This window comes from Leptinotarsa decemlineata, unplaced genomic scaffold, assembly GCF_025532065.1.
Source record: "Leptinotarsa decemlineata unplaced genomic scaffold, Ldec_3_MD MMD2_tig00026347_RagTag_RagTag, whole genome shotgun sequence".
NCBI lineage: Eukaryota > Metazoa > Arthropoda > Insecta > Coleoptera > Chrysomelidae > Leptinotarsa > Leptinotarsa decemlineata.
This window is the reverse complement of record NW_027412698.1, coordinates 4,024,982-4,051,522: the sequence shown is the minus strand read 5'-3', so window position 1 is coordinate 4,051,522 and position 26,541 is coordinate 4,024,982. Positions and strand designations below refer to the sequence as shown.

Sequence of the window (26,541 nt, the reverse complement as noted above, 5' to 3'; positions counted from 1 at the left end):
TAATAAACCAGGTGTTCCAAACAAATAATGATTTTCTTTGCAAACTAAATTGCATCTCACTTCCAGAAGGCTTTTTATGTTGTCTTGGACATCTTCACTAAATAAAACGGCAACTCCCCTTCCCCTTTTTCCTCTAATCACTACCCTTCTAAAACTTTTCAGTAATATTTTTTCAGCATCTGATATAATAGAGTCAAACTCAGCATAGTTGTTTGTATTATTTGTACCAAAATTTAAATAAGTATTTAAAGGAATTCGTTGAAGTTCTCCAGGCGTTTTTCTGTTCAATAAAACTACTCTGCAATAAATTGTTTCAAGTAAAGTCATATACCCCTCCTTACTATTTGGGTCTGTTTTTAAGGTCGCCGTTGCTGACTTCGCTTTTTCGATCAGAAATAATTTTAATTTTTTAAGATCACTTGCAAGTGGAACTATGGTGACTTTATTCCATTTTTTAATGTTGAGATCGTTACCTGCTTGACTGGAGACTTCGAACCTCCAATTGCTGTTAAAGAGGTGGATCATATTTTTAAGATCAACTTCTTTATTAGCAGTTGTTGTTGATGGAATTTGAGTGGTCAAATAAAGTGTGAGTGCTATTTCACAACACTGTTTTAATGAAGTAGAAATATTCATAGCAAAAGTCGGTGCTTTATAAAGGTTTTGGACAGAATCATACCCTGCAATTTCTTTAGCGGATTCAACAAATAAATGAAAAAACCTTGGTTGAAGCGCTTCAAACAGGTTGCTGACTGAAGGTTCCAACCGTTTTATGATAATTAAAACTTTTGCTAGTTCTCTCATTTTTCTTGACGTAACTTGAATAAAATGTTTTTCTCTGTGAATCTTCAGATATCTTGCCCCGAAAGCACATATGAGGTTATCCATTTTTGCTTCTAAACTGATTTTATCTGGCCTCATTCTAGGAAATACTTGATCTTGGAGTTGTCTGTCAATATTCCTTTTCCTAGTGTTAGATAGCAAACTTTGAGCTTCAGCTTGAGCATTATTTTCGTTAGAATTTTCGAGACATTTTTTTCTATGCCTATACAAAAGTTTAGACGAATAAAAACCAAAACAGTTAGAACTTGGTAAAAGACTGTCTTTATTTTTAATCGGACTTCTCACCGGCTTGACATACCCATTAACGTTTTTTAAATAATTACCCTTTTTTCTAATTTGGCTTATTAATTGTTTTCTTTCTTTGGAATTGACTGCCAGTGAAGTAACCCTTAAAACATCAGTTTCTAGGGAATGATTTCTCAAAATGTGCCTGCCAAAATTTTTTACATCTTCTTCGCAGTAATAACAGAAGTCAACTTTTCGCTGTACCTTTCGAACATTTTTCTTTTTGCCAACATTATCTGCTGCAATCACAATATCTGCATTAATCTCATTGGAATCCAAGACACCAATATAAGCATTAATGGAAGAACAAGGGCGCGCTTCATTTCCATTAAATGACTTAGCAATAGAATCTTCGGTCGTTGAATTAACATTAGAACTTGAAGGTGAGATCAACGATGCATTTGGCGATTCTTGTTCCTGAAAAAACAGATACATATGTATATATGACTTTTTAACTTAAAATCTAAAGAAATGAACTTTAAACGTTCAAGCCAGTCTCGAACATACCTACACAGTAGGTTGAATGGATTGACGCCTATCAGAAAACAACTAATTCCCTGGCTAATACCACGAAGGGCGTTGGATTATATCCGACAGGCGTCAGTGCAGGAATCTTCACAGAAAATTTCCTGCATATGCAACTGGCAATACAACTGAAAGAGTCTACCTTCATTTTTGGAACGGACACACTTTCAGTTGTATTGCCAATTGCATATGCAGGAAATTTTTTGTGAAGATTCCTGCACTGACACCTGTCGGATATAATCCAACGCCCTTCGTGGTATTAGCCAGAGGAGTAGTTGTTTTCTGATAGGCGTCAGTCCATTCAACCTACTGTGTAGGTATATTCGAGACTGGTTTGAACGTTCAAAGTTCATTTCTTTAGATTTGTTTACTGCCAGTCTTCAAGCATAGCCAACTGACTTCCGTTTTAAAAAACTGTTTTTCCGTTATTCAGCTGTCGCTCCCATACGAACCACAACTCTTAGAAGTTGAGAAACGTATGCGAGCTAAGGACTAACGACGTCTTACCTTTTAACGTGTGATTCCTAACACTAATAAGAAACTTTTGAGTTCAATCAAAAAGAAATGTTAAAAAACCTAGACGTTTTTGAGCTTGTATTCAAGAAAATACCTCTTCAGTTGACAATGGTTTTACTAGCCTTGGAAGTCGGGTCGAAAGTTTGAATTCAAATTGAAAAAACCGAGGTTTTTGTTGCTGTTTGTCTAGTCAAAAAACACCCTCATATTTTAGAATGTTGCATTAAATTGTAGTAAATTGAATTTTTTTTTACAGATGCCATATTTTTAATAAGTAAAACAAAAGTATACTAGGCTAATGCTTTTTACCCAGTATAAATTATGATCAAATCGAATTCAAAATTTGGGAGACAGAAATAATTTTTGTATTAAAAATTTTGGTGACATCTGTTTTAAAAAATCTGTTTTTCCGTTAACCAGCTGTCGCACCCCTACAAACGACAACCCTCAAAAGTCGAAACTTGTGCGAGCTAAAGATTAACGAGGTCTTACCTTTTAACGCGTGATTCTTAACACATGACATGATTACTTTCATAACAATTGCAAAGTAGGAAACAAAGTCTAGTTCATTAAAATGTCTGTTTGAGTCAAGTGAGGGTTCTAACTTGAAGAAATTATGTGGATAGCTAAAATGACCTAAATTTTGTCACAGAATGATTAAATCAGCAAACTACACAACACTGAATGATGGTGATGTGCAACGGTAATTCACCTGATGACCGGTGAAATAGATAGCCGATTTGATCCTTCTGTGGCAAAATTAACATCTTTTGATAGTTTCACCCCTTCTTTAATTTATAAGATTCGGCAGATTATTGTTTACACAACCTAAACTATAATCAAAAAGCTTTCTTACCCCTTCAGTAGGCAAATAATCTGGGTCCTTTACGGAATCATCGCTATTGATACCCTGTTGGAAAATAAAATATATTTATATATTAAAATTTTTGGAAAAATGTGTAACTTACCAATGAGGCACAAGGTGAGTTCGTTACATTGTCAGTTATGTTACTTGATTTAACTTCGACGCCAACTTAACACACAACTTAATAATTGTTATTTTCAAAAATGTAGGACATTTCTAGAAAGGACCTCTTAACTGAGCTTGATTCAGTGGTTAACACTTTCATTGAGTTATAATCCATATGGTGATCAAACTTATTCACATGGTCTGCTAAAGAGCATCTTTCTGGGTATAATCTACAGTCACTTTTGTGCCAAGTAATTCTAGCACCTAATGATCGCTAAGTTTGGCCAACATATATCTTATCACATAATTGACACGGAATACTATAAACAACATTCACCTGGTTCATTAATGGGACCTTGAATTTGACTTTGCTATGTATTGACTTTATGGTAAGTACTGTTTTGTTGACTATTTTTATGTTCGGTAAACTCTGAAATATCCTAGATAGTTTGGGAGTGATCTCCTTAACCATTTATCGGTTTTTGACACCATATGGTTGCAATATTTTGTTAATCCCTTAATGGGCAAGACAGTAGAGAAGCGTATTAAAATGTTCAAATCGCAGAAAATTATTTAAAATAACTCACTGACTTCCTTGAAAGTGTCAGTATATCCATATTGATAGTAGTTATTAGATTGAAGGTTGTAACCATATGTTTACAATGACCACTAAATTGGCATTGTCCCTCATACGTATCTAATTCATTATGTATACATTTCTGCACATGACAGCTTAAGATTTTCAGTAGATTGAAATACATATTCATAGAATTTATTTTTCCCACATTTTAACATAATATAATAATTTTATTTTTTTGTATGAAATATTTTAAAAGAGTTCTTCATGCCAATTAGATATAATCTTGCATCACATTTTTCGCACTTCAAGCGGCTTGTACCGTTTACACAGTGCCTGCATCTTCCCTTGCTTGTGTGTATTGGCCAATGAGCATGAGAATCAGTCCTTGATGCAGAATCCGGTCTGTCAGAAACCAGACGATGTATAATTGGTTCTCCAATATCAAAGCTGGGTCGACCTCTTCTGGCTTCCTTTCCGCATCGAGACAAACCAATCGCAACCTCCAACCTAAACCGTTTGAGAGGTATATATTTTTGGTTCAAAGCTGCACAGTCCATACTATAAAGAAGCCATGCGTTCACAACCATAACATCTAAAAGATATGCAAATATGGGTAAATACCATCTTTTTGCTTTGTGAGGTGTTTTATAAAGACCCATGAGACCATTAGCTGTATCAGCATCACCCATATGTTTATTATATTGTTTGACGATTGCTGGACACTTGATATCTGTTTTTGTCCTCGTTTTTTTATTGTATCTCTTCACATTGTCTATGGGCTTTATGCCATATAGAGTACTGCCTAATAAAACAGCCCTGTTATCAACCCATTCCACTACAATAATGCATTTGTCTTTATCGGTTTTGTAGTCATAGCCTCCTCTTTATTATTTCTGTAGAACTTTGCCAGTTTCTATCGAGCAACCAGCAATTCTATTGGCTAGTAGTGATCCCAGGCTATTTATTTTCATTTCATTCTTGAGATACAAGAAGAGTAGCAGACTAGCGAAATAGTTATCAAAAAATAGAGTCGATTTGCTTGGATCATGCAATGATTTTGCTAAAGCAATTACAGTTGCAGCTCCAACACCCAAGTCAAACTCGTTCACAGTAATTTCATTCGTAGTTTCCTTCAAAACATCAAAGGTACTCGAACCTTGGTAGGGAATAAAATCTGATATATTTCCGCTTACACCATCAATAACAAAAAGTTTATACCCCCATTTATGGGGTTTATTTTTATATACTGACAGACGGTCCACCAAGATCACAATCAAGATGTCATTTATGTAAATTAGCTCTTGATCGATTGTAATTTAAAAGTGAATGAAATAAAAAATTATTGTTTTTCTGTTTTTATTTCAATTTTTCAATATGTCATTTACATCACTAATGAGAATACATTTTTCATAAATAACTGTGATACATTAATCATCACTATCCTCGTTACAATAATCAATGAAACGATTAAATCAATTATTCGTATCCATGTTACATTCATAACGTGGCTTGAGTCTGAACAAAAATTCCTGAAATCGATTTTGACACCACATAGAACTATTTTGATAAATGGAGTGGATATGACATGAATATTACAAATTGCTATTTTTAACACCTTGACACGTATTTTGATTACCAAGTGATCATCTTCAAGAGGAAGATTAAACAGTAATATTCATTACTACACCAAAGGTTCCAAACAGTGCATTATAAGTGGATATGACCTGTTTGATAAAATAAATGAAAATGGTCTCTAATCACATGTAAATTTAGAATAATATTATGCAAAAGAAACTTATAACAAGATCTATATAAATTGAGACTTTTAATTCTATATCTGTTAACCATATACAATATTCAGGTTCTGGATATTTTAATTTCCAATCACATTGACTGATAACTGCACTTTGTTCACTTGATGTGGAAACTGTACTTTTGTATAACATATTGTTTGAAATGTGAAAATCATCTTTATTTGAACATTTTGAAATGGTCATCCATTTATAGTCATTGAATTTTTTCACAATTTCCAAAGTTAGGTTCAAAGGTAATGATGGATTCGAGGTCTGGAGAAATGATTTTGCCTATCAATGAAAAGTATTATATCTAATTGCTATAATGTTCCCATGAAAGTGTATTGAAAGAATTGGAAATTATTCTACGTTTGTCGTCATGAGGACTGAGATCAATTTTTGATTATTCTATAGTGAATACGTTATGGGCATAGGAACGAATAGTTTGTTGTGATATATTTGTGTTTTTGAACTCTTTCAGACAAGCAACATAATCCTCAAAATTTATATTATTTTTCATTCTTCTTGACTCCTTTAAATCTTTTTGTAATACATAAATTTTTGATTTCCAAATCTATTCGTTTCTTATTCACACCCTTTTTCATCAATTTTTTCTTTAAACATTCAATATCTTGTTGGGTAACGAGAGTTTTGAAAGCATGCATCTTTGAATGAAGACCGGCAAAATGTGTAATGATTTTACCATTTGTCTCATCTTTCATTAAACCAGGTACTCTTTTATTCATCAATGGAACATTGTACTCATTAGTTTTCTCATAACCAGAGGTATCGAACTTTCCATTTTTTTTATTACATCTTCATAAACATCATCACAATTCAATTCATAAAAGTGTCTGTGTACATCAACTTGCAACTATCTAGTCTAATTGTGGGCAACATGAAATCGTAATGGAAGTCATACATACAAAGTTTAGAAATGACCAAAATTGACATACCAATGTAAAGAGGTTTATTAAAAATCAATTCGGCTTTCTTCAATTCAATTGCCATGAAATTTTCATCGAAAATTGTTCTACTATGGAACTACGGACTAGCAATCAAATTTTTGGCTCCTTAACGACCTTCATAAAAATTAACCAATTTAACAACTCTTTGTAGCCTTATATTTTTTATTGTTTTTCCAAATACAGCATTATTAGCTAATTTTTATGGATTTTTTTCAAAATTACTTGTAGCCATAGCCCTCAATCAAGTATAAAGTTCAATATATAGTCGCAGCCATTTAGACTGTTTAAATTCCAATACCTTATGTATCTTAGTTGAAATCAAACCGTTTGCCAATGCTTGTTTCAAATTTCTATAATGCAAGATGTACTCTTTTTTACTATGTAAATCAGCATTCAATTTTGGTAATTTTAAAGTGGGTGGAACTGAATGATCTGCACAAAATGGAAAGTCTTTTTGTCTTTTTGTGAGTCATGTATAGTTCGAGGTTAGTCTGAATCAACTTGTTAAATGTATCCCACCGGCATATATATACATATATATATATATATATATATATATATATATATATATATATATATATATATATATATATATATATATACAAATACACCATTCTATCATTTTGACGTCCGTACATGAAACGGTAATCTGGCGTCACCTAGAAGGAGTAAATTTATTAAAAAAATAACCGTGTATATAGATTCAGCGATTTTTTTTAGACTTAATACAGGACATAATACAGTAAATCTGTAAAAGTAAGACGCAAATAAGATATTTTTGATTAATTTCACAAAATACTGACGTACAAAGACAATAACCATTCTTTATTTAATGCCAGCTCAAATAAACATGTACATTATTGTATAATCATATCGTATTTCCTTTGGAAAAGTTAAATTTTATAATTAAACTTTTAGGGAAAACTAGGACCTCATTTACATATAACCGCTTATGTAATGTGCCTCTTTCTCTTAAAGAGAATAATTTTCTCAATAACGAGAATTGTTCTTCAGTTCAAGTGGCAAAAAATATTTCTTCATCTGCAACGGAAAATAATGATTGTAATGAGGAGAATAGTTCTTCGGTTTTTGTCGAAAATAATGTTCTCTCATATCTAACGGAGAGTGATTATTTTAAGGAGAATAGTTCTTTAGATCCTGTGGCTCCATCGGAGAACTTGCGCGACTCCCAAGAGAATCTTCATTTCCCTTTAGAAAGTCCTCCTCCAGATCCAATTAAAGGATTGGAATTTTTGTTAGAAGTAAAATTTTTAATATTTTGAAACAAAATACATTGATATTACTTATTTTCACTCCAGCTTAAATACACTTACCACAAGAAATACGGGTTAGTTATTTGACTAATTGTTTTTACTGTAGTGTTATTTCAAAAACATCTATTTTCTAAATACATTTTTGTAAGGATTCGTTTTATTACGACTCGGATAAAGATCCATTATATACCCCTAGTTCCGATAGTGAAGGCAGCGAATATGGGATTTCAAAGGTATTCAGATATTTTGTATTTACTGTTGCTGTTGCTAGCTTGCTTTCTTTCTTCTAGCAAAAGAAAAATTGTAAAGATATTAACAATAGTAAAGATGAAAAAAGTAGTAATGATAAGACAAGTAGTAATGATACGAGAACTAGTAATGATAAGAGAAGCAGCAATGACAAGAGAAATAGAAGGGATAATGGAACAAGTAAAAAGAAAAATAGTATCAATAGGAGAGGCAGGAAAATCTATAGTAATCAGAAAACAAACAAAACTGAGAAAAATAACGAAAAGAAATTGAAATATAATATTAAAACCACTAAAAATATCTCAGAAAATCAAGAAGAAGGAAATTGTTCAGAGGTTGATAACAAATATTTTCAAAATAATACATTTGTTGATTATTTGTGTTTTTTTTATGCTAAAACTTTACACCATCTCTCATAAATATTCAGCAAAAAGAAGAACCTAAACCCAAGAGAGTGAGAACGAGGGACTACTGTTATTTCTGTGAAGACCTTGTACTGAATTTCGCTAGACACGTAATTAAATATCATTCCCATGAAGTTGAAGTAACTAAAATAATATCAAAGCCTGTAGGCAGCAAAGAAAATGTCTACTTACAAATTTGCGTAAAAGGGGAAATTACGTAAACTCTCAGACACATTTCAAAGCAATGAAAAAACCAAATTTACCTCACACTCAAAGTTCATACATTGCTTGTGAATTTTGTTTGGGATTTTATTCTAAACGTCATTTATGGCGCCATAAACAAAAGTATTCAGGAAAATCAAATGACGGAACTCAGAAGAGGTTTTTACTAAAACTCAGTATAGATAAAAAAACTGCAGCAAAAAGTGTTTCCAACTATGAGGATGGATGAAGTATCATTGGTAGCCAAGAAAGATACCCTCATTTGTGCATTTGGGGCTAGATATATTAAAACTCCTCGGGATGCTCATTTTGTGAATATTGCTTCTCGAAAAATGAGGGAGCTATCTAAAATTCTTATCGAAGTGAGAAAATTAGAACCAACCGTAAAAACATTATTTGATGCCCTAAATCCAAAATGCTACGATCATTTGGTGACTGCCACTAAAATCATTGCAAAATATGATCCATTTGAAGGGGTTTTTGAATCACCAACTTTTGCAATGAATATTAGCACTGTACTAAAACAATGTTCTGACATCGCAATTGTTTATGCTTAAAAAAAAAAGTTGTTTATTCTGATATTTCCACAGCTGTTGCTCAAGTAGATTTGCAAACGATGATTAAACTTTTAGAGGCTAACTGGAGATATGATATATCCACCGAAGCTTCAAATAACTTAAATATGCAAAAGTGGAACAAAATTACAATTGTTCCGCTCGCAAGTGATTTGCAGTTATTAAAACAATATCTGTGTGCTAAAGCAGAAGAATGTGCTGGAGTATTAAAATCTGATCCCGCAAATAGCAAATCTTATAATATATTATTAGAAACTATTTATTGTCGGTTAATTTTATTGAACAGAAAAAGACCTGGAGAGTTGCAACGTCTCCTGTTAGACACTTACCTTAATTCAGAAAAACCAAATGAAACTAAATATAAGGAATTTTCAGAAGTAGTTTCTCCGGCCGAAAAAGTGTTGTTACAAAAATTCAAAAGAGTTGTTATTAGGGGGAAAAGGGATCGTGGCGTACCAGTTCTATTTAGCCCCGATGTACAGCGTCATATTAACATTATTTTGAGTGCTAGAGAAAAACATATTATTAAAAGATAGTAAAAATTTTTTGTAAGTAGCGGTTCTGATAAACCTTTCAGGGGATATAAAATACTGCAGCAACATGCAAATTCATGTGGTGCTAAAAACCCGAAAGCGCTCACATCAACGCGCCTAAGAAAACATTTAGCAACCCTTTCTCAAGTGTTCCACATGACGGAAAATGACCTAGAACAATTAGCGTCGTTTATGGGACACACTACTGGAATTCATAAGAAGTCATATAGGCTGCCTGACGATATATACCAGACTGCAAAAATTTCTAAAATTTTGTTATTAATGGAGAAAGGTTCGGCAGCAAATTTTACAGGCAAATCTTTAGAGGAAATAACGGTCGACATGGAACAGCAAAAGAAATTGGTTATTTCTTTTTTTAATGAACATATACAGAAAAAAAAAGCTCCAACTCAGATGGAATGTGAAGAACTGAAAGAAAAACATCCCAACTTGTTAGAAAACAAAGACTGGAAAAAGATAAAGGTCTTCATTCAAAATGCATACTCCACGAAAAAGTAAAGTTATTTTTAGCTGTTTGCATGAAAAATATAAATCTTTATTTCATTTCTGCTTTACATTTGGAAAAGTATTTCCGTTTTATTAATTATATCTGAGTTACATTAACAGTCATTTATGTAACTTATATTTTAATTTTTAGCTGTTTAAAAATATTTTTGATAAAAAAATAGATGTGAATCTTGTGTTCTCTTTGTTGATTTCATTATTACCTGCTTGGTTGTTTGGAGCTGATTTTAAATAAAAACTTTCATATATTTAATTCTATTTCATTAACCTTACCTACTATTATTTGGGTCACACTGGATTTATATTTTCCGAACAATTTCAGTTTGGATTAGGTAGGTAGCTAAGCTGTTTCAAGAATACACTATTACCGAAAGTGTTAAGAAATGTTCTGAAACAGAAAACTAAATTAATATAAAAACTCTTAGACTAGGATTAATAATCTAATCTAATTAAAATTTGTCTGAAATAGAAGCTGGAGAAGCTCATTTCTATTGGGACTATATATTTTTTTGGAATATTTCCCATTTTTAGGGAATAATTAAGATTTTTCGTAATACTTTGGGACTATTATCCATAAAATTCTAAAAACGATAATTTAAGGTAATAATAATTTCAGTTAATATTTTTCTCAAAAAAAACATAGAAATTTGAAAAAATAATATTTGGGTGCAAATTGGTATGCTACTTGAGTCTCATAATCATAAATATTCACTTAAAATGAAAGTCTTGAACCCGAAAATTCTCAAAAACTACCAAAAAATCCCAAACAAACCAAAAAACTAATATTTTCTAATAAACTAATAGTCAAAATAACCTGAAAAAATCACAAAAAGCTTTTAATAAGAATTTTCCACCAAGATAAAAATTTCAAACGTAGTAGTTTTCAATTGCTATTTTAGAAAAAAATATTGTTTACTTTATATTATGATTTTTTTTTATAGTTACTTTGTGGAAACTATACATCTTTGAAACGTTTTATAAACAGAAGTTTATATAAATTTCCACCATTTTTTAATAAAAAAATGTTTTTATTAAGTAATGACGGCCGTTTCATGATTAGTTAAACTTGAAACGGCCGTCATCGCTAAATAAAAACATTTTTTTATTAAAACGTGGTTGAAATTTAAATAAGCTTTTGTTTATAATACGTTCTACTTTATATTACTTTATTCGCTTTTATTTAATAAATACGACAAAACATGACTTAGTGGCGAACTGCCACAATGTAACTGAATTACGTTTTCTTTCGGTTTAATACTATAATAATGGTGTATCTTGATGCCATAATGATAGTAAGTAATCCCATTTGTATATAGCTATATATCTTGAGGTTGAAATGTTATTCACTAAAAATTACTTGAAGAGTAATAAGAATTCAAGATCGACCAAATATCAATATACGGTGTTGCCAGATTTCTGATGCCGAAATGTTGATAGAGTGAAAGCTGGATATACATCTATAACAGCGCCAATGTGGATAAATCCCAAACTAATTATATATGAATTTTTACATTCTACTATCATTTGGGCACACACGAAAACATTAAATTACTTTACACTGAAAAGAGTTAGATAGGTGGTATTGGGGCCCAATAATCTGGAGTTACATCTGATTCGAATGCGGTAAAAACAGTGTTTCTATCTCACTCGAAACAAAATTTATTAAACAAAAACAGTGTGGTGTCGATATACTAACGCCACACCGTTGTGTGGCATATATATATATCAGTGTTGGTGGTTTGACCAATCAACCGACAACTGCGGTAGCAGAAATTTGGGAAGCTAACCTTAAATGCCATCGGAAAACGATTCCACATGTTTCTAGAAATGATATAAAATCTAGAAAGGTTAATGCAGTCAAGCTGCTGGAAAATAAATCCATGAAAATCAAAAAATGAATAGATAAGTACTCTTTGATTATTCCCATATTGATTTCAATTTAAGAGCCACCGGTATACAGCTGTTTCAGCCTATTGGGCATCGTCAGTACCGGTATATATATATTTATATATATATATATATATATATATATATATATATATATATATATATGTATATATATATATATATATATATATATATATATATATATATATATATATATATATATATATTGTATAAGTAATTTTCCATAGAGAAGGTTTTTACGTTATCAATTTTTCTGTAACTCGCCACTAGATGGCGCTGTAGAACACTTTTTTGAAAGCACTATTCTATAAAGCTGCGCACGCCTGAGTTCGTTGATTCGAGTCTGTCAAAACCTTGGAACAGCAGCAATACAGCAACATAGTACTAGTATTATATAAAATGATTTAAAATCCCTAAAAGAACCAATACAAATCAAAAATTAAAATTGATAGCTGAAAATGACAATTATATCAAGCAGAAACCTGAAATTAATGAAGTAAAATACAACTAAAAATGAATCAAATTGCCATAACCATAACATAACCAAAAGTTTGCAATTTGTAATCGATTTGAAGACGTGTAAATTCACATAACCATTTGTAAATGTTCTAATCGTGAAAATTACATATTTTTACTGAAGTAGACTTTTATTATCAATGATTATTTTTTTTAAGTAGAGAAAATGATTCTGTATCAGCCCCAACAAAATTTCATAACATTCAATTGTCCAAACACTTGATATTTATAATCCCCCTTCAAAAATACATTCTTAGCTAGCACAGAAAAAATATCTTTGGAAAGTTACATAACCAGAAGTATGCAATTTGTGACGAATGTAAAGTAGCGTAAATTCACATAACTATTTGTGATTTTTCCAATCGTGAAAAGGACCTCTAAATCTGTAGGGTAGGGAGGGCGAGTGTAGGTCCACAGCACTTAGGCAACATGTAATCCATTGTACATCCTCCCGAGGAGTTGTCCTCCTAGGTCATCGTCTATCCTGTCCTTTCCAGGAAGGTGAGCAGGTTACTAGGAGACATATCCTTTATATTGGCAGGTGTAGGCCAAAACTCCTAGAACACACACTCTCTTATTGACGATAACTCCGGACACTCGCATAGGACATGCCTGACAGGACATCTTCCTGTTCACACATCCTGCATAGAGGTTTGTCCACTAGCCCTATATTATGGAGGTGTTTCCTTAGTTGACAGTGGCCAGTTAGAAATCCTACTCCGGACAAAATTAATAATGGTATCTTGCTCAATAAACTGATGAGTTTTGGTTTTTCGAATACCGCCTGTCAGCTGATGCAATCCTATTTGACATGTAGAAAACATTTCGTGTCCTATAACGGTTATAAATCTAGAACATATATAGCTTCTTCTGGTGTGCCTCAGGGCTCCAACCTAGGCCCTCTTTTGTTTTTATTGTTTATTAATGACTCATGTGAAAGTTTAGCTTGTGAGCGGTTATGCTTCGCGGATGACTTGAAATTATTTTCTATAATTAAGGAAGTAGGCGATTGTGTAAATCTTCAATCTCAATTATAATTTCTTGTTGCTTGGTGTAGCAATAATAAATTGAAACTCAATGTGGAGAAATGTAAAATAGTGAGTGATAGTCGAAAAAAAAGGGGTTTATACATTCCCGTATGTAATACAGGATTCAGATCTGCTGAGATGTAATGAGATCATCAAAGACCTTGGGGTAATATTCGATCATAAATTAACATTTGATAGACATATTTCACAAAAAGTTTCAGAATCTTTCAGAGCTTATGGTTCCATTGTTAGAAATTGCAGAAACTTTCATAATATCAAAGCCATGAAGCTGTTGTATTTCACCTACGTACGTTAGAAGATAGAATATGCAAGTATCCTCTGGAGTCCATTCTATGAGATTCATAACATAGCTATTGAAAGAGTTCAAAGAAAGTTTTGTAAATTTCTTATTTTCAGAATAGACGGTTCTTACCCTGAGAGAGGTATCAGTAATGATGTCATATATGAACGTTTGGAACTTTTTAGTTTAGAGCATCGCAGAAAATGTGCGTCGCTCATATTTTTATTCAAGTTAGTGAATGAGAGAGTTGGCTGCCCTAAAATTCTTGAACAACAAATTAACATCAATGTACCACGGCCAGCTTCACGATCTCACTCCATTTTTGGACCTCTCAGAGCAAGAACTAACATTAGGCTCAATTCCCCAATATATGTTATGTGCACAAATTTTAATAGCATTCGTGCCCATGCTGATTTATTATTCACTAACCTTCATAACATTATTAGAATTGCTAACATATACTTGAAGTAGGTAATTAGAATTGGTTTTTCTTTTTTGTTCATTTCATTTTTCGTTTAAGGTTAAGTATTGTGAATAAAATTTCATATTGTCCTGTAAATGAGTAATTGTTGGACAATAAAGCTATTATTATTATTATTATAAGACATGCCCGACCATCTCATCTTCCTGTTCACACATCCTGCATAGAGTTGTGTTCACTAGCCCCATAATATGGAGGTTTTTCCTTAGTTGACAGTGGCCAGTCAGAAATCCTATTGTTATACGTACATTTTTCCTGGTCATTGCCAAATATTTCTTCGGCGTCAGCTTCCCAAGGTCACCCAAGGTGATCCTGGCAAGATTACATCCTTTGGTTTCGTCCAATCTCTTTAAGGATTGAGCATGGGAATACCACTTGACTAATTCTGCAATTTTCGAAGTCATCAGGCCGTAGGTGCCACCGATGGGTCCTAAAATTCTTAGTCCAGCCGCTTCCTTGGCTAAAGAGTCGGCAATGCGATTACCTTTACTTCTGTCGTGCTCTTTAACCCAGCTAGGATAATGTTTTTATCTACCAAGGCTTTGGCTAAATCTTGGTGACACTCTAGTACCAGCCCTGAGTTCATACGTTGTCTGTTCAAGGCTAATAGGGCTTGTCTGCTGTCAGTGCAGATTGTTATGTTTTTGCCAGAAATTCCTTTCTTGCTTATTTCTTTTGTGGCGATTGAGATACCAGCCAGTTCTGTTTGGACCACGCTGGTATTTCTTCCCATTCCCCACTTAATCCTTAGGCTTACTGATCTGGAGTACACTCCACATCATATGAAAAGGACATATTCTTACTGGAGATGATTTTTAGGATCATTGCTTATTTTTTCTCGCACCAGAGAAAATAATTCTGTATCAGCCCCGAATGGTATGTATAAACATAGCTTGTCATTCCATTTGGATACCAGGTCATCGGATGCGGATGGACATCTTCACCGGCACCCTACTCTATGATATCAAAGTCCTACCGACTTGCCGAACTAAGGCAGATCTTTTTTCCTTTCGTTTCAACACCCTGTATTCGTAATGTCATCTGAGAGACTTCCTCAACGATACGCACACCACTGACCATACCATTTGATTTCGAAAATACTGATACATTAAAGGTTTGTCCACTTTATTAACTCCCTGTATTATATAGGGGTTATTTCTCTGAATCTTTTTCATAATTACAGTCACTGAATATCTCTTCAAAAAAGAAGACGCCAAAGCGACACTGATCTCTTTATGTTCATTTAACGTTCAGTTCATCTTACCAGTATACTCTCAGTTATATTTATCACCCCCCGTATCGACGACGTCCTTGGAATAATTACTGAATACTGTCATTTATTCCGCCACCATATGAAACCTATCAAGTGACATAAAAAAAAAGATTTTCAACGATTTCCTTAAAATTTTGCCCACCACTGTACTCCATACTTCTGATATTGACATGAACTTGACTAACTTGGTGGATTCCAACAATGAAAATTCTAACCCTCATAGAATTGTCACTCGATTACAATACTATTTTATTATATCTTTAACAAAAATTTGTACCTATCTGACATGTCAATATAAAATAAATGTAAATGTATTTTTAATTAGGAAAATATTCTGTTCATTTTATTATTTTATGCAAACACCAAGAGTTGCTACATTGACTATCGCGGTATCATGTGTTTAAAACAAAACACCGTTGATCATTCCATAATTTTTTTTCGGCTTGTTTGACGCGTTTGAGTTCAAGACGATTGTCGATATTTCGTGAATCGCAGAGGAATTGAAAAAGGCTGTGAGTAATAGTGTTGTGAGTGATTAGACAATATTTTAGCGACAAAGAATTTGACGACTTGCCGAAAGCTTCGAAAGTCCCGATATTTGAATTTGACGAGAAGTTGCTGTTTGCAGCGAAGTAGGTCAGTTTGAATATTACTTTTTCATGATTTAGCATTTTCATTATTAGGGAATGAAAGTTATTTCAATTATATTACAAAATATTTCCCATTCAGAACACTTTAAATTTTTTGTCGGACTCAATTAGTTTTCGAGATATAACCTGTCGAAGTTTGCATGCCGTCATATTTTACCTTTTTTTTAAGCAATGAATAATGGCAATTCACAATTTTTTTTAATTAACAGAACTTTTCCCATATCATTGCACCTTTCTCTATCTCTTTTCCTGAAATTAGAATGAAATTCCATAATTTGTCAGGTGCACACAAATCACCTTTTATGAATTGCATTAGGATTCACTTTTCATTCACTATATGTTCACTATACGTTCCTTCTAGAATTCGAAGGTCAGGTTAGATGTTGAGGAAAGATAGTTTTTACAAATGTAAATATTCGAAAATACGTTCGTTTTAGAATTTGGAGGTCAGGTTAGATGTTGAAGATACATATTTTTTTTTAATTCTAAAGTAAGGTTAGAAAAGTTAGGTTAGGTCGGGTTATATTTATCACGTCCCGTATCGACGACGTCCTTGAAATAATTTCTGAATACTGTCATTTAATCCGCCACCAAATGAAACCTATCAAGTGACATAAAAAAGGGTTTTCAACGATTTCCTTAAAATTTTCCCCATCACTGTACTCATTACTTCTGATATTGACATGAACTTGACTAACTTGGTCAATTCCAACAATGAAAATTCAAACCCTCATAGAATTGTCACTCGATTACAATACTATTTTATTATAACTTTAACAAAAATTTTTACCTATCTGACATGTCAATATAAAATAAATGTAAATGTATTTTTAATTAGGAAAGTATTCTGTTCATTTTATTATTTTATGCAAACAGTCACAATCGCCAAAAGTTGCTACATTGACTATCGCGGTATCATGTGTTTAAAACAAAACACCGTTGATAGTTCCATAATTTTTTTTCGGCTTGTTTGAGGCGTTCAAGTTCAAGAAGATTGTCGATATTTCGTGAATCGCAGAGGAATTGAAAAAGGCTGTAAGTAATAGTGTTGTGAGTGATTAGACAATATTTTAGCGAAAAAGAATTTGACGACTTGCCGAAAGCTTCGAAAGTCCCGATATTTGAATTTGACGAGAAGTTGCTGATTGTTTGCAGCGAAGTAGGTCAGTTTGAATATTACTTTTTTATGATTTAGCATTGTCATTATTAGGGAATGGTAAGTTATTTCGATTATATTATTTTTTGTCGGATTCAATCAGTTTTCGAGATATAACCTGTCGAAGTTTGCATGACGTTATATTTTACCTTTTTTTAAGCAATGAATGATTGCATTTCACAAATTTTTTTAATCAACAGAACTTTTCCCATATCATCGCACCTTTTTCTATCCCTTTTCAATCACTTATTGCCGAGTTTCCTGAAATTAGAATGAAATTCCATAATTTGTCAGGTGCACACAAATCATTTTTTATAAATTGCATTAAGATTCACTATTCATTCACTATACGTTTACTATACGTTCCTTCTAGAAATCGGAGGTCAGGTTAGATGTTGAAGATACATAGTTTTTTTAAATTCTAAAGTAAGGTTAGACAAAGTTAGGTTAGGTCGGGTTATATTTATCACCCCCCGTATGAATAACGTCCTTGGAATAATTTCTGAATACTGTCATTTAATCTGCCACCAAATGAAACCCATCAAGTGACATAAAAAAAGGGTTTTCAACGATTTCCTTAAAATTTTGCCCACCACTGTACTCCATACTTCTGATATTGACATGAACTTGACTAACTTGGTGGATTCCAACAATGAAAATTCAAACCATCATAGAATTGTCACTCGATTACAATACTATTTTATTATAACTTTAACAAAAATTTTTACCTATCTGACATGTCAATATAAAATAAATGTAAATGTATTTTTAATTAGGAAAATATTCTGTTCATTTTATTATTTTATGCAAACAGTCACAATCGCCAAGAGTTGCTACATTGACTATCGCGGTATCATGTGTTTAAAACAAAACACCGTTGATAGTTCCATAAATTTTTTTCGGCTTGTTTGAGGCGTTCAAGTTCAAGAAGATTGTCGATATCTCGTGAATCGCAAAGGAATTGAAAAAGGCTGTAAGTAATAGTGTTGTGAGTGATTAGACAATATTTTAGCGAAAAAGAATTTGACGACTTGCCGAAAGCGAAAGATGCAGTCGTTATACTTCCATTGATCACATGTTAAATATACTACAATGGCTGTCGATTTCAAATCGATTATTTTTTTTTAAATGATTTTTATATTTTAAATAACCATAAGTCTCCAACTAACATATTTTGATGAATTTTCGGTTTTCAATAATCAAATACATGAACAGGAGACAAGATTTTATAATAATTTTCATATATATATATATATATATATAGAACTCACACTGGAGGCGGAACGAAAATCTTATTCTACAAGGGACTACGGGAATTTGACAATTTACCAAATGCCATTAAAGAGGAAAATACTGTAAGAGGGTTTGAAAGTAAATTATTGGAATACCTAGAGCGTTAGTTAGTTGGAAAATATGTATATTATATGTATGTTACTATATCAATATTGGTTTTCAACATTGGGTCTTATAAATTGTATATTTTTTATAATCATCTTTTTATTTAGTTCATCTTCATTATTGTTATTATCTATATACAGATTTGAATTTTATTAATATTTTTTGCACTGTGGAAATTTAAATTTTTAATTAGTTATTATGTCTTGTAAGATTAGGATGTATCCTATAATAAAGATTACTTACGTACTTACTTACTTACCTTGAAAACTAATTGATTCCGACAAAAAATAAAAAGTGTTCTGAATTCCTATCATCACGTAGTATAATCACAAAAATTTTCTCGTTTTTTCAATTATATTACGAAATATTTCCCACATTTTCTAATTTTAATTGAGGATGCAGAAAATCAACAAGTGGGTATTTATTTAAATGTTAATTTGCAATCATAGAACAGTGTTTTTTTTTGGAACGAGAGTTTTTTATTCTGTAATGAGAGAATGCTAAAAATAGAAGACGTAGTCGATGTATTTGAGTAAAATGAAAGCACGAATGAATTCTTTTTTGTTTCGAAATCATCATTTGAGTATGGAATAAATTGACGCTTCGGGAAAACGGCCCAATAAAACGATGTCATATCAGGTGATCTTGTAGTCCACATCATCTTCTATTGGTTTCAGAACTGTAAAATTCATTCATCTATATGATACAACGTATCATAGAGATAATCCATGATGAACCATTTACGCTCACGTGAACGTTTGTGTTTGACCATAAAAAGGAATAAACTAAGATACTCAGCTTTAATTACCTTTATTTATTTAGGGTCCGAAAGGGATAATTCAAAAATGAAATCGAAAGCAATCGGTTTGAGACGCGTAAATATAGGTTTGGAGGGGTCCTCTGTAAACTGCTACGAGTCAATTTATAATCAGGAAACTCAAAAGTCATTATAGAAGAATCCTGTACGTGGAATTCAGACGAAACGGTTTTTTTCATTGATGTTATGGAATCACAGAAGATTTTGTGAAAAAATTTCGAAAATCACTGATTTACGTAGCCCTTAAAAAATCAAGAGGTGTTAGGTAGAGAAACTTAAGGGGCCATACCGAGTGACCAATTCATGCCTGAAAATTACCATTCCAACATTTTTTTATTATGAGCTTTTGTCAAAAATATTTAGCCATTCTATCGAGCAATTCAAAAGTTTTGTATTTTTTCAACTACTTGTTTCTTGATGTACTTTCAAAACAGGTAATTGGAAGTACCTACTTGTACTGAAATTGGACTCCTTAATTTGATTTTTTCATTAAAATCGTTATACCCATTTCAAGTTAAAATAAATATCGTATATAACTGATTTCAAATTTTTTTTTTAATGTTTGATATTCCTGAATTTTTTGGTACGTAATAACAATAATTTCTAACGTTTCTATTTCCTATGGCGGACTCAAAGAAAAAATCTCCAGAACTCAACTCATCTGTTTCGGATGACCTCAGCATTATGGATCCATCTCCGCCTTCAAGAGCAGTTAAAACTCTCCTGCCTCATGGTAGTTGAATCATTCGGACTACTCCTAAATTTTCGATTTGAGCTCTTCTTCCTCAGATATCCATTATCTTCAAAAAAAATGAAAGGACACGGATTAGCACGAGTGTGGCCAATCGAGAGTTTAAGCGCCTTTGTATTTTTTTTCTTCATTTTAAAGTTACGTTGCATATGGTAACTCTGTATATAATATATAGGGTCTTTCATTAAGTGCTTCTTATTTTTCAATTTAAATGAAACAAAGTGTATGGGTGAGATATCATTGAAATGTTTTATTCGTCTGAAAGACCTATTGATGCCATTTTGCGGGAAATATATCATTTATGTAGTATAGGGAAGTCCAATTTTCCATTACTAGCGCATAAATCAGGCTGAATTTGACCGATAGCAAGGGTTATGTCGCGGCTTTGAGGACCGCTGTGGTTTGGTGTTTATAGCAGGGGAGCTCACGATGCAAAATGGGGATTTATTCTAGCGTCATTGAGACATATTAGGTTGCAAAGCTTAGATGATAAGAAGAAAAAAATGTTATATAATATATACCTTTTCATCGATGGGGGAAGCTGCTATAGATTATTAAATATGTGAAAACAACTGTTGCATGGACATACTCGAGCGCGTCAGATATTGCTACCATCAATGTCCTACGTATTTTTAATAATGTTGGTATGTTAATCTGATCGTTTGCATGATGTGGGTGGTTGTACGTAAGGGTTAAAAATGAAAAGAAAAAAAATTAACAGAGCGCGTCAGATTTTCTAAGGGGGTGTTAAGTGCCCCAAAAAAAAGCTCTCATTCAATAATCTGACGATTTCGATCTGACGAAAACTAGCGGCCATTATTATAATGTGTAAAAAAATTCGTCATTTTGAAATACTCAAGCGCGTCAGATTAAGATATATATGGTTCATCTTTACGTTTTAGACGTGCTGTTTCATAATCTGACGATTATCTAGAGGGATCCGCCTAATCTGACAAAAAAATATTTAAAAAAAAATTGTTTTTAATCATTGAACTTATTTAATTGAAAGTTATAATTTCTAGGATTCCGATTTCCGATGGCGGACTCTAAGAGAAACTCTTCAGAACCAAACTCCTCTGTTTCGCATGACCTCAGCATAATGGATCCATCTCCGCTTCCAAGAGCAGTTAAAACTCTCCTGCCTCATGGTAAGAATTGTTTCGGATGATGATATACAAATAAATTTAAAGTTTCAAAAAGTTGGATCTTTCGGACCACTCCTAAATTTTCGATTTGAACTCTTCTTCCTCAAGTTTTTTATATATACAGATATCCAGTATCAGCGAAAAAGATGAAAGGCATGGATAAATTAGCACGATTGTGGCCAATCGAGAGTTAAAGCGCCCTTGTAATTTTTTACGTTGCATGTGGTAACTCTGTATATGATATATAGGGTCTTTCATTATGAGCTTCCTATTTTTTAATGTAAATGAAACAAGTTAAAATTAATATCGTATGTAACTGATTTCACAACTTTTTATAAATATGTGATATTCCTAATTTTTTGGTACGTAAAAACAATAATTTCTAGCACTCCGATTTCCTATGGCGGACTCTGAGAGAAACTCTTCCGAACCAAACTCATCTGTTTTGCATGACCTCAGCATAATGGATCCATCTCCGCTTCCAGAGCAGTTAAAACTCCTCTCCTGCCTCCTGGTAAGAATTGTTTCGGATGATGATATACAAATAAATTTATAGTTTCAAAAAGTTGGATCTTTCGGACCACTCCTAAATTTTCGATTTGAACTCTTCTTCCTCAAGTTTTTTATATATACAGATATTTAGTATCAGCGAAAAAGATGAAAGACATGGATTAATTAGCACGATTGTGGCCAATCGAGAGTTAAAGCGCCTTTGTAATTTTTTTTTTATTTTAAAGTTACGTTGCATGTGGTAACTCTGTATATGATATATAGGGTCTTTCATTATGAGCTTCCTATTTTTTAATTCAAATGAAACAAGTTAAAATAAATATCGTATATAATTGAGTTCACAACTTTTTTAAATGTGTGATATTCCTAATTTTTTGGTACGTAAAAACAATAATTTCTAGCATTCCGATTTCCTATGGCGGACTCTAAGAGAAACTCTTCAGAACAAAATTCGACAGTGTCGGATTACGTCGACGCGGTGGAACCATCTTTAATTACAAGAAGAAGAGCAGTTAAAACTCTACTGCCTCGTGGTAAGAATTGTTTCAGATGATGATATATAAATAAATTAAAAGTTTCAAAAAGTTGGATCTTTCGCAACACTCATAAAATTTCGATTTGAGCTCTTCTTCCTCAGGTTTTTTATACAGTGTCATCTCCAAAGTATGCACCATATGGAAAACTTATTTTTTAAGCGTTTTTCGACAAAAAGTTATTCTCGATAAAAGTTTGTGCTTCACCTGAAACTAAACATGCTCCAACGAAATACAGTAAAACACTCGTAATTTATCAGAAGCCTTCAAATATTTAATTTTGAGACAAGAATAAAGTACTCTTATTATGGAAAATCTTGGAAAATGTTATTTAGAAAAATTGTTGTGCATTGAAAAATATATCTAGTTTTGGGGTAATTGCCATCTAAGTGGAGTTTTATTTTTTTACTCATTTTTTTAAATGGGGACTACGAATAATGAAAATTTCATAAAACGATAAATAGAAAGCATCCTGTATACGACGTATTATTTTAAAAGCCTGCAATATTACAAGTCACACAACTATAGTGTCAACCACGGTCAATTTTTTTTGAAAGTAAAATAATTTTCAAAGTTTTTGGTGCAAAGTTATTTTTATTTTTTGTTAACACCAAAAATTACTGAAAATTATACGGTATTGTAACAAGACCTTAATATTCAATAATATCAAATCACAAAATATCAAAATAAAATAGGTATTCTGGAACAAACTCATTGATTTTCTGGAGATCATTTTGGAGAATTATTTTGGACAAGAAAATCTCCAGAAAGTCAATGAGTTTCTGAAATACCTATTTTATTTTGATGTTGTGTGATTTGATATTATTGAATATTGAGTTCTTGTTACAATACAGTATAATTTTCAGTAATTTTGGGTGTTGACAAAAAATAAAAATAACTTTGCACCAAAAACTTTGAAAATTATTTTACTCTTAACAAAAATTTACCATGGTTAACACCATCGTTGTGTAATTCGTAATATTACAGGCTCTCAAAATAAACTGTCGTATACAGAATGCTGTCTATTTATCGTTTTAGCAAATTTTCATTTTTCGTAGTACTCATTTCAAAAAATGGGTGAAAAAATAATACTTACCTTGGATGACCATAACTTCAAATCTAGATGTATTTTTCAATGCTGTACAACTTTTTTGAATAACATTTTCCGAAATTTTTCTTATCTCAAAATCAAATATTTGACGGCTTCTCATAAATTACGTGTGTTTTACTGTATTTCGCTGGAGTATGTTTAGTTTTAGGTGAAGCACAAACCTTTATCAGGAATAACGTTTTGTCGAAAAACCCTTAATAAATAAGTTTTCCATATGGTACATACTTTGAAAATTACACTGTATTTACAGATATCCATTATCCAAGTCCAAGGACTTGGATTAATTAGCACGATTGTGGTTAATTGGGACTTTAAGCGCCTTTGTAACTTTTATTCATTTTAAATTTACGTTGCATGTGGTAACTCTGTATATGATATATAGGGTCTTTCATTATGACCCTCCAATTTTTTAATTTAAATGAAACAAGTTAAAATAAATATCGTATATAACTGATTTCACAACTTTTTATAAATATGTGATATTCCTAATTTTTTGGTAAGTAAAAACAATAATTTCTTCATCTAGCTTTTTCTAATACGACTAATAACCAGTCCGTTCAAAGCTTATTGTTAAATCATCTGAAAATGGAATTTTCAACAGGTGATGATCGACTGTATTGTCAAACATGCGCCAAACTGACTGTTATAAGGAAACAAGTATAGCTGAGGCACCAGTCGATCTAATAATAACACTGATGATTTTCAAACAAGACTCAACCTCTAACGGAAGCAAGAAACTCTTTGGAAAGTTCGAAATAGGTGAACATTTCAACCTAGCAGACCACAATTATAATATTCATGCAGTCATTGTTCACTGTGGTTCTGGCGTTGAATTTGGTCATTATTACGCCTTGGTCAAAGACGATACGGACTGGTTTAAGTTTGACGATAGTCGTGCCACAAAGTGTTCTGGCGATGCATTGAATTTATTGGAGCCTCTGGAGACACCCTACATTTTGTTTTATAAGAGAGAGGACATTGTTAGATCAAGATCTTCAGATGATGTGGTGCTGTAGGTTTTTCCGGGTTTTCCTGCAGCTAAAAAAGCAAATGCGCCACTGGAATCAATGAAGTCGCCTCGAAGCGCCAATTAATTTTTATTGTTGTTTTTATTTTATTTTTATCGTCATTTTGATAATTTCCTTCCTTATAATTTCTAGCATTCCAATTTCCTATGGCGGACTCTAAGAGAAACTCTTCAGAACAAAATTCATCAGTTTCCGATTACGTCGACGCGGAGGAATCATCTTCAGCTCAAAAACGAAGAGCAATTGAAAATGTGCTCAGTGATGGTAAGAATTGTTTCAGATGATGGTAGACGAATAAATTTAAAGTTTCAAAAAGTTGGATCTTTCGGACCACTCCTAAATTTTCGATTTGAGCTCTTCTTCCTCAAGTTTTTCATATATACAGATATCCAGTATCAGTGAAAAAGATGAAAGGGCAGGGATTAATTAGCACGATTGTGACCAATCGAGAGTTCAAGCGCCTTTGTAATTTTTTTTTCATTTTAAAGTTACGTTGCATGTGGTAACTCTGTATATGATATATAGGGCCTTTCATTATGAGCTTCCTATTTTTTAATGTAAATGAAACAAGTTAAAATAAATATCGTATATAATTGAGTTAACAACTTTTTTTTTAAATTCCTAATTTTTTGGTAAATAAAAACAATAATTTCTAGCATTTTTATCAACTGTAAATTCCACGATGGAATCTCCTTCATGTGTGTCGGATGACCTCCCCATAATTGAACCATCATCGCCTCCAAAAGGGAGAGCGATTAAAACTCTCCTGTCGGCTGGTAAGAATTGTTTCAGACGATGATATACGAATAAATTTAATTGATGTCATATTCTTTTCATAGTGAGGAGAAATCCAAGGAGAGCTGTACCGATAAGGAACTATTTTGAAGGAGACAAACCATCGGTTCTTCCCAAAAATTCATGTTAGTAAACTTGCACATCCGTAAGATATATTTTTCGAATAGAAATAGCTCAGGAATGATCATCTTATTTAATCAGTCGCGTTGCTTTCTTTGTCTCCAGGTCACTGACAAATTTAGTCCCCTAACAATCTTATATTTTCAGACAAAGCCTCTCTGGAAGATAATCCAGTCCCAGTTGGTTCAACGGATCGAGCCAGAAAAACTGTGCCAAGACGTATATTGGCAGTCCGTTATTCCAACATTCACGGATACGGAGTTTTTGCCGTAAAGAATTTGGAAACTGGAATTCGGCTGGGACCCTATGAAGGAGTTCGTACAGATGTCAAAACAGAGACTGGATATGCTTGGGAGTTGAGTGATGGAACATTCGTAAGTATATAATAACACTTTTGTTGAACGATATGCTCATTAAAGTTTGATTAGTAATCGACATACGAGGTATGTTAAAAAAGTAAGGCGAATTTTCATTTTCTCTTCTCAAAAAATATTCGTGTCGTTGGGAGCAATACCCAGCTGAACTTCCACTAATTTCAAATCTTTCAATGATTCGACCTTTATGTGAGGAAACATTCTTGAAATGTGACCTTCATGGCTTTGTTGATAGCAGCGAGAAAGGCTACGCTGCCGTTATTTATTTTCGATATCTAAGTAAAAACGGCATTAAGATAACTCTCGTGTATGCAAAATCCCAAGCAACACCACTTCCTCCATATTCCTCCAAACTTCATTTTGTCAAAGTCACAGCGTGGTCTG

At 32.6% G+C, this 26,541-nt stretch overlaps 1 protein-coding gene and 1 long non-coding RNA gene across 2 annotated transcripts; one reads left to right on the top strand and one right to left on the bottom strand.

Annotated features, from left to right (window-relative positions):
* Positions 1 to 1,148: 1,148 nt before the first annotated feature.
* Positions 1,149 to 6,398, bottom strand: LOC141486191 (uncharacterized). Its single transcript, XR_012467679.1, has 3 exons — positions 3,138 to 6,398; positions 3,026 to 3,079; positions 1,149 to 1,545 (listed from the first exon to the last, which is right to left on the bottom strand). It is a non-coding gene; the product is annotated as an uncharacterized lncRNA (long non-coding RNA).
* Positions 6,399 to 18,865: 12,467 nt separating this feature from the next.
* Positions 18,866 to 26,169, top strand: LOC141486158 (uncharacterized). Its single transcript, XM_074183875.1, has 7 exons — positions 18,866 to 21,689; positions 22,073 to 22,200; positions 22,598 to 22,729; positions 25,001 to 25,132; positions 25,525 to 25,644; positions 25,708 to 25,788; positions 25,931 to 26,169. The coding sequence occupies exons 3-7, from the start codon at positions 22,612 to 22,614 to the stop codon at positions 26,167 to 26,169; spliced, it is 690 nt and encodes a 229-aa protein (XP_074039976.1). The 5' UTR covers positions 18,866 to 21,689; positions 22,073 to 22,200; positions 22,598 to 22,611.
* Positions 26,170 to 26,541: the final 372 nt, after the last annotated feature.

Excerpts from the sequence above, each read along its gene's own strand:
- LOC141486158 (XM_074183875.1), top strand. The coding sequence starts at position 22,612 with ATGGCGGACTCTAAGAGAAACTCTTCAGAACAAAATTCGACAGTGTCG. Across the intron at positions 22,730-25,000 it reads TAAAACTCTACTGCCTCGTG|CATTCCAATTTCCTATGGCG; the intron begins GTAAGAATTGTT and ends TATAATTTCTAG. Across the intron at positions 25,133-25,524 it reads TGAAAATGTGCTCAGTGATG|CATTTTTATCAACTGTAAAT; the intron begins GTAAGAATTGTT and ends AATAATTTCTAG.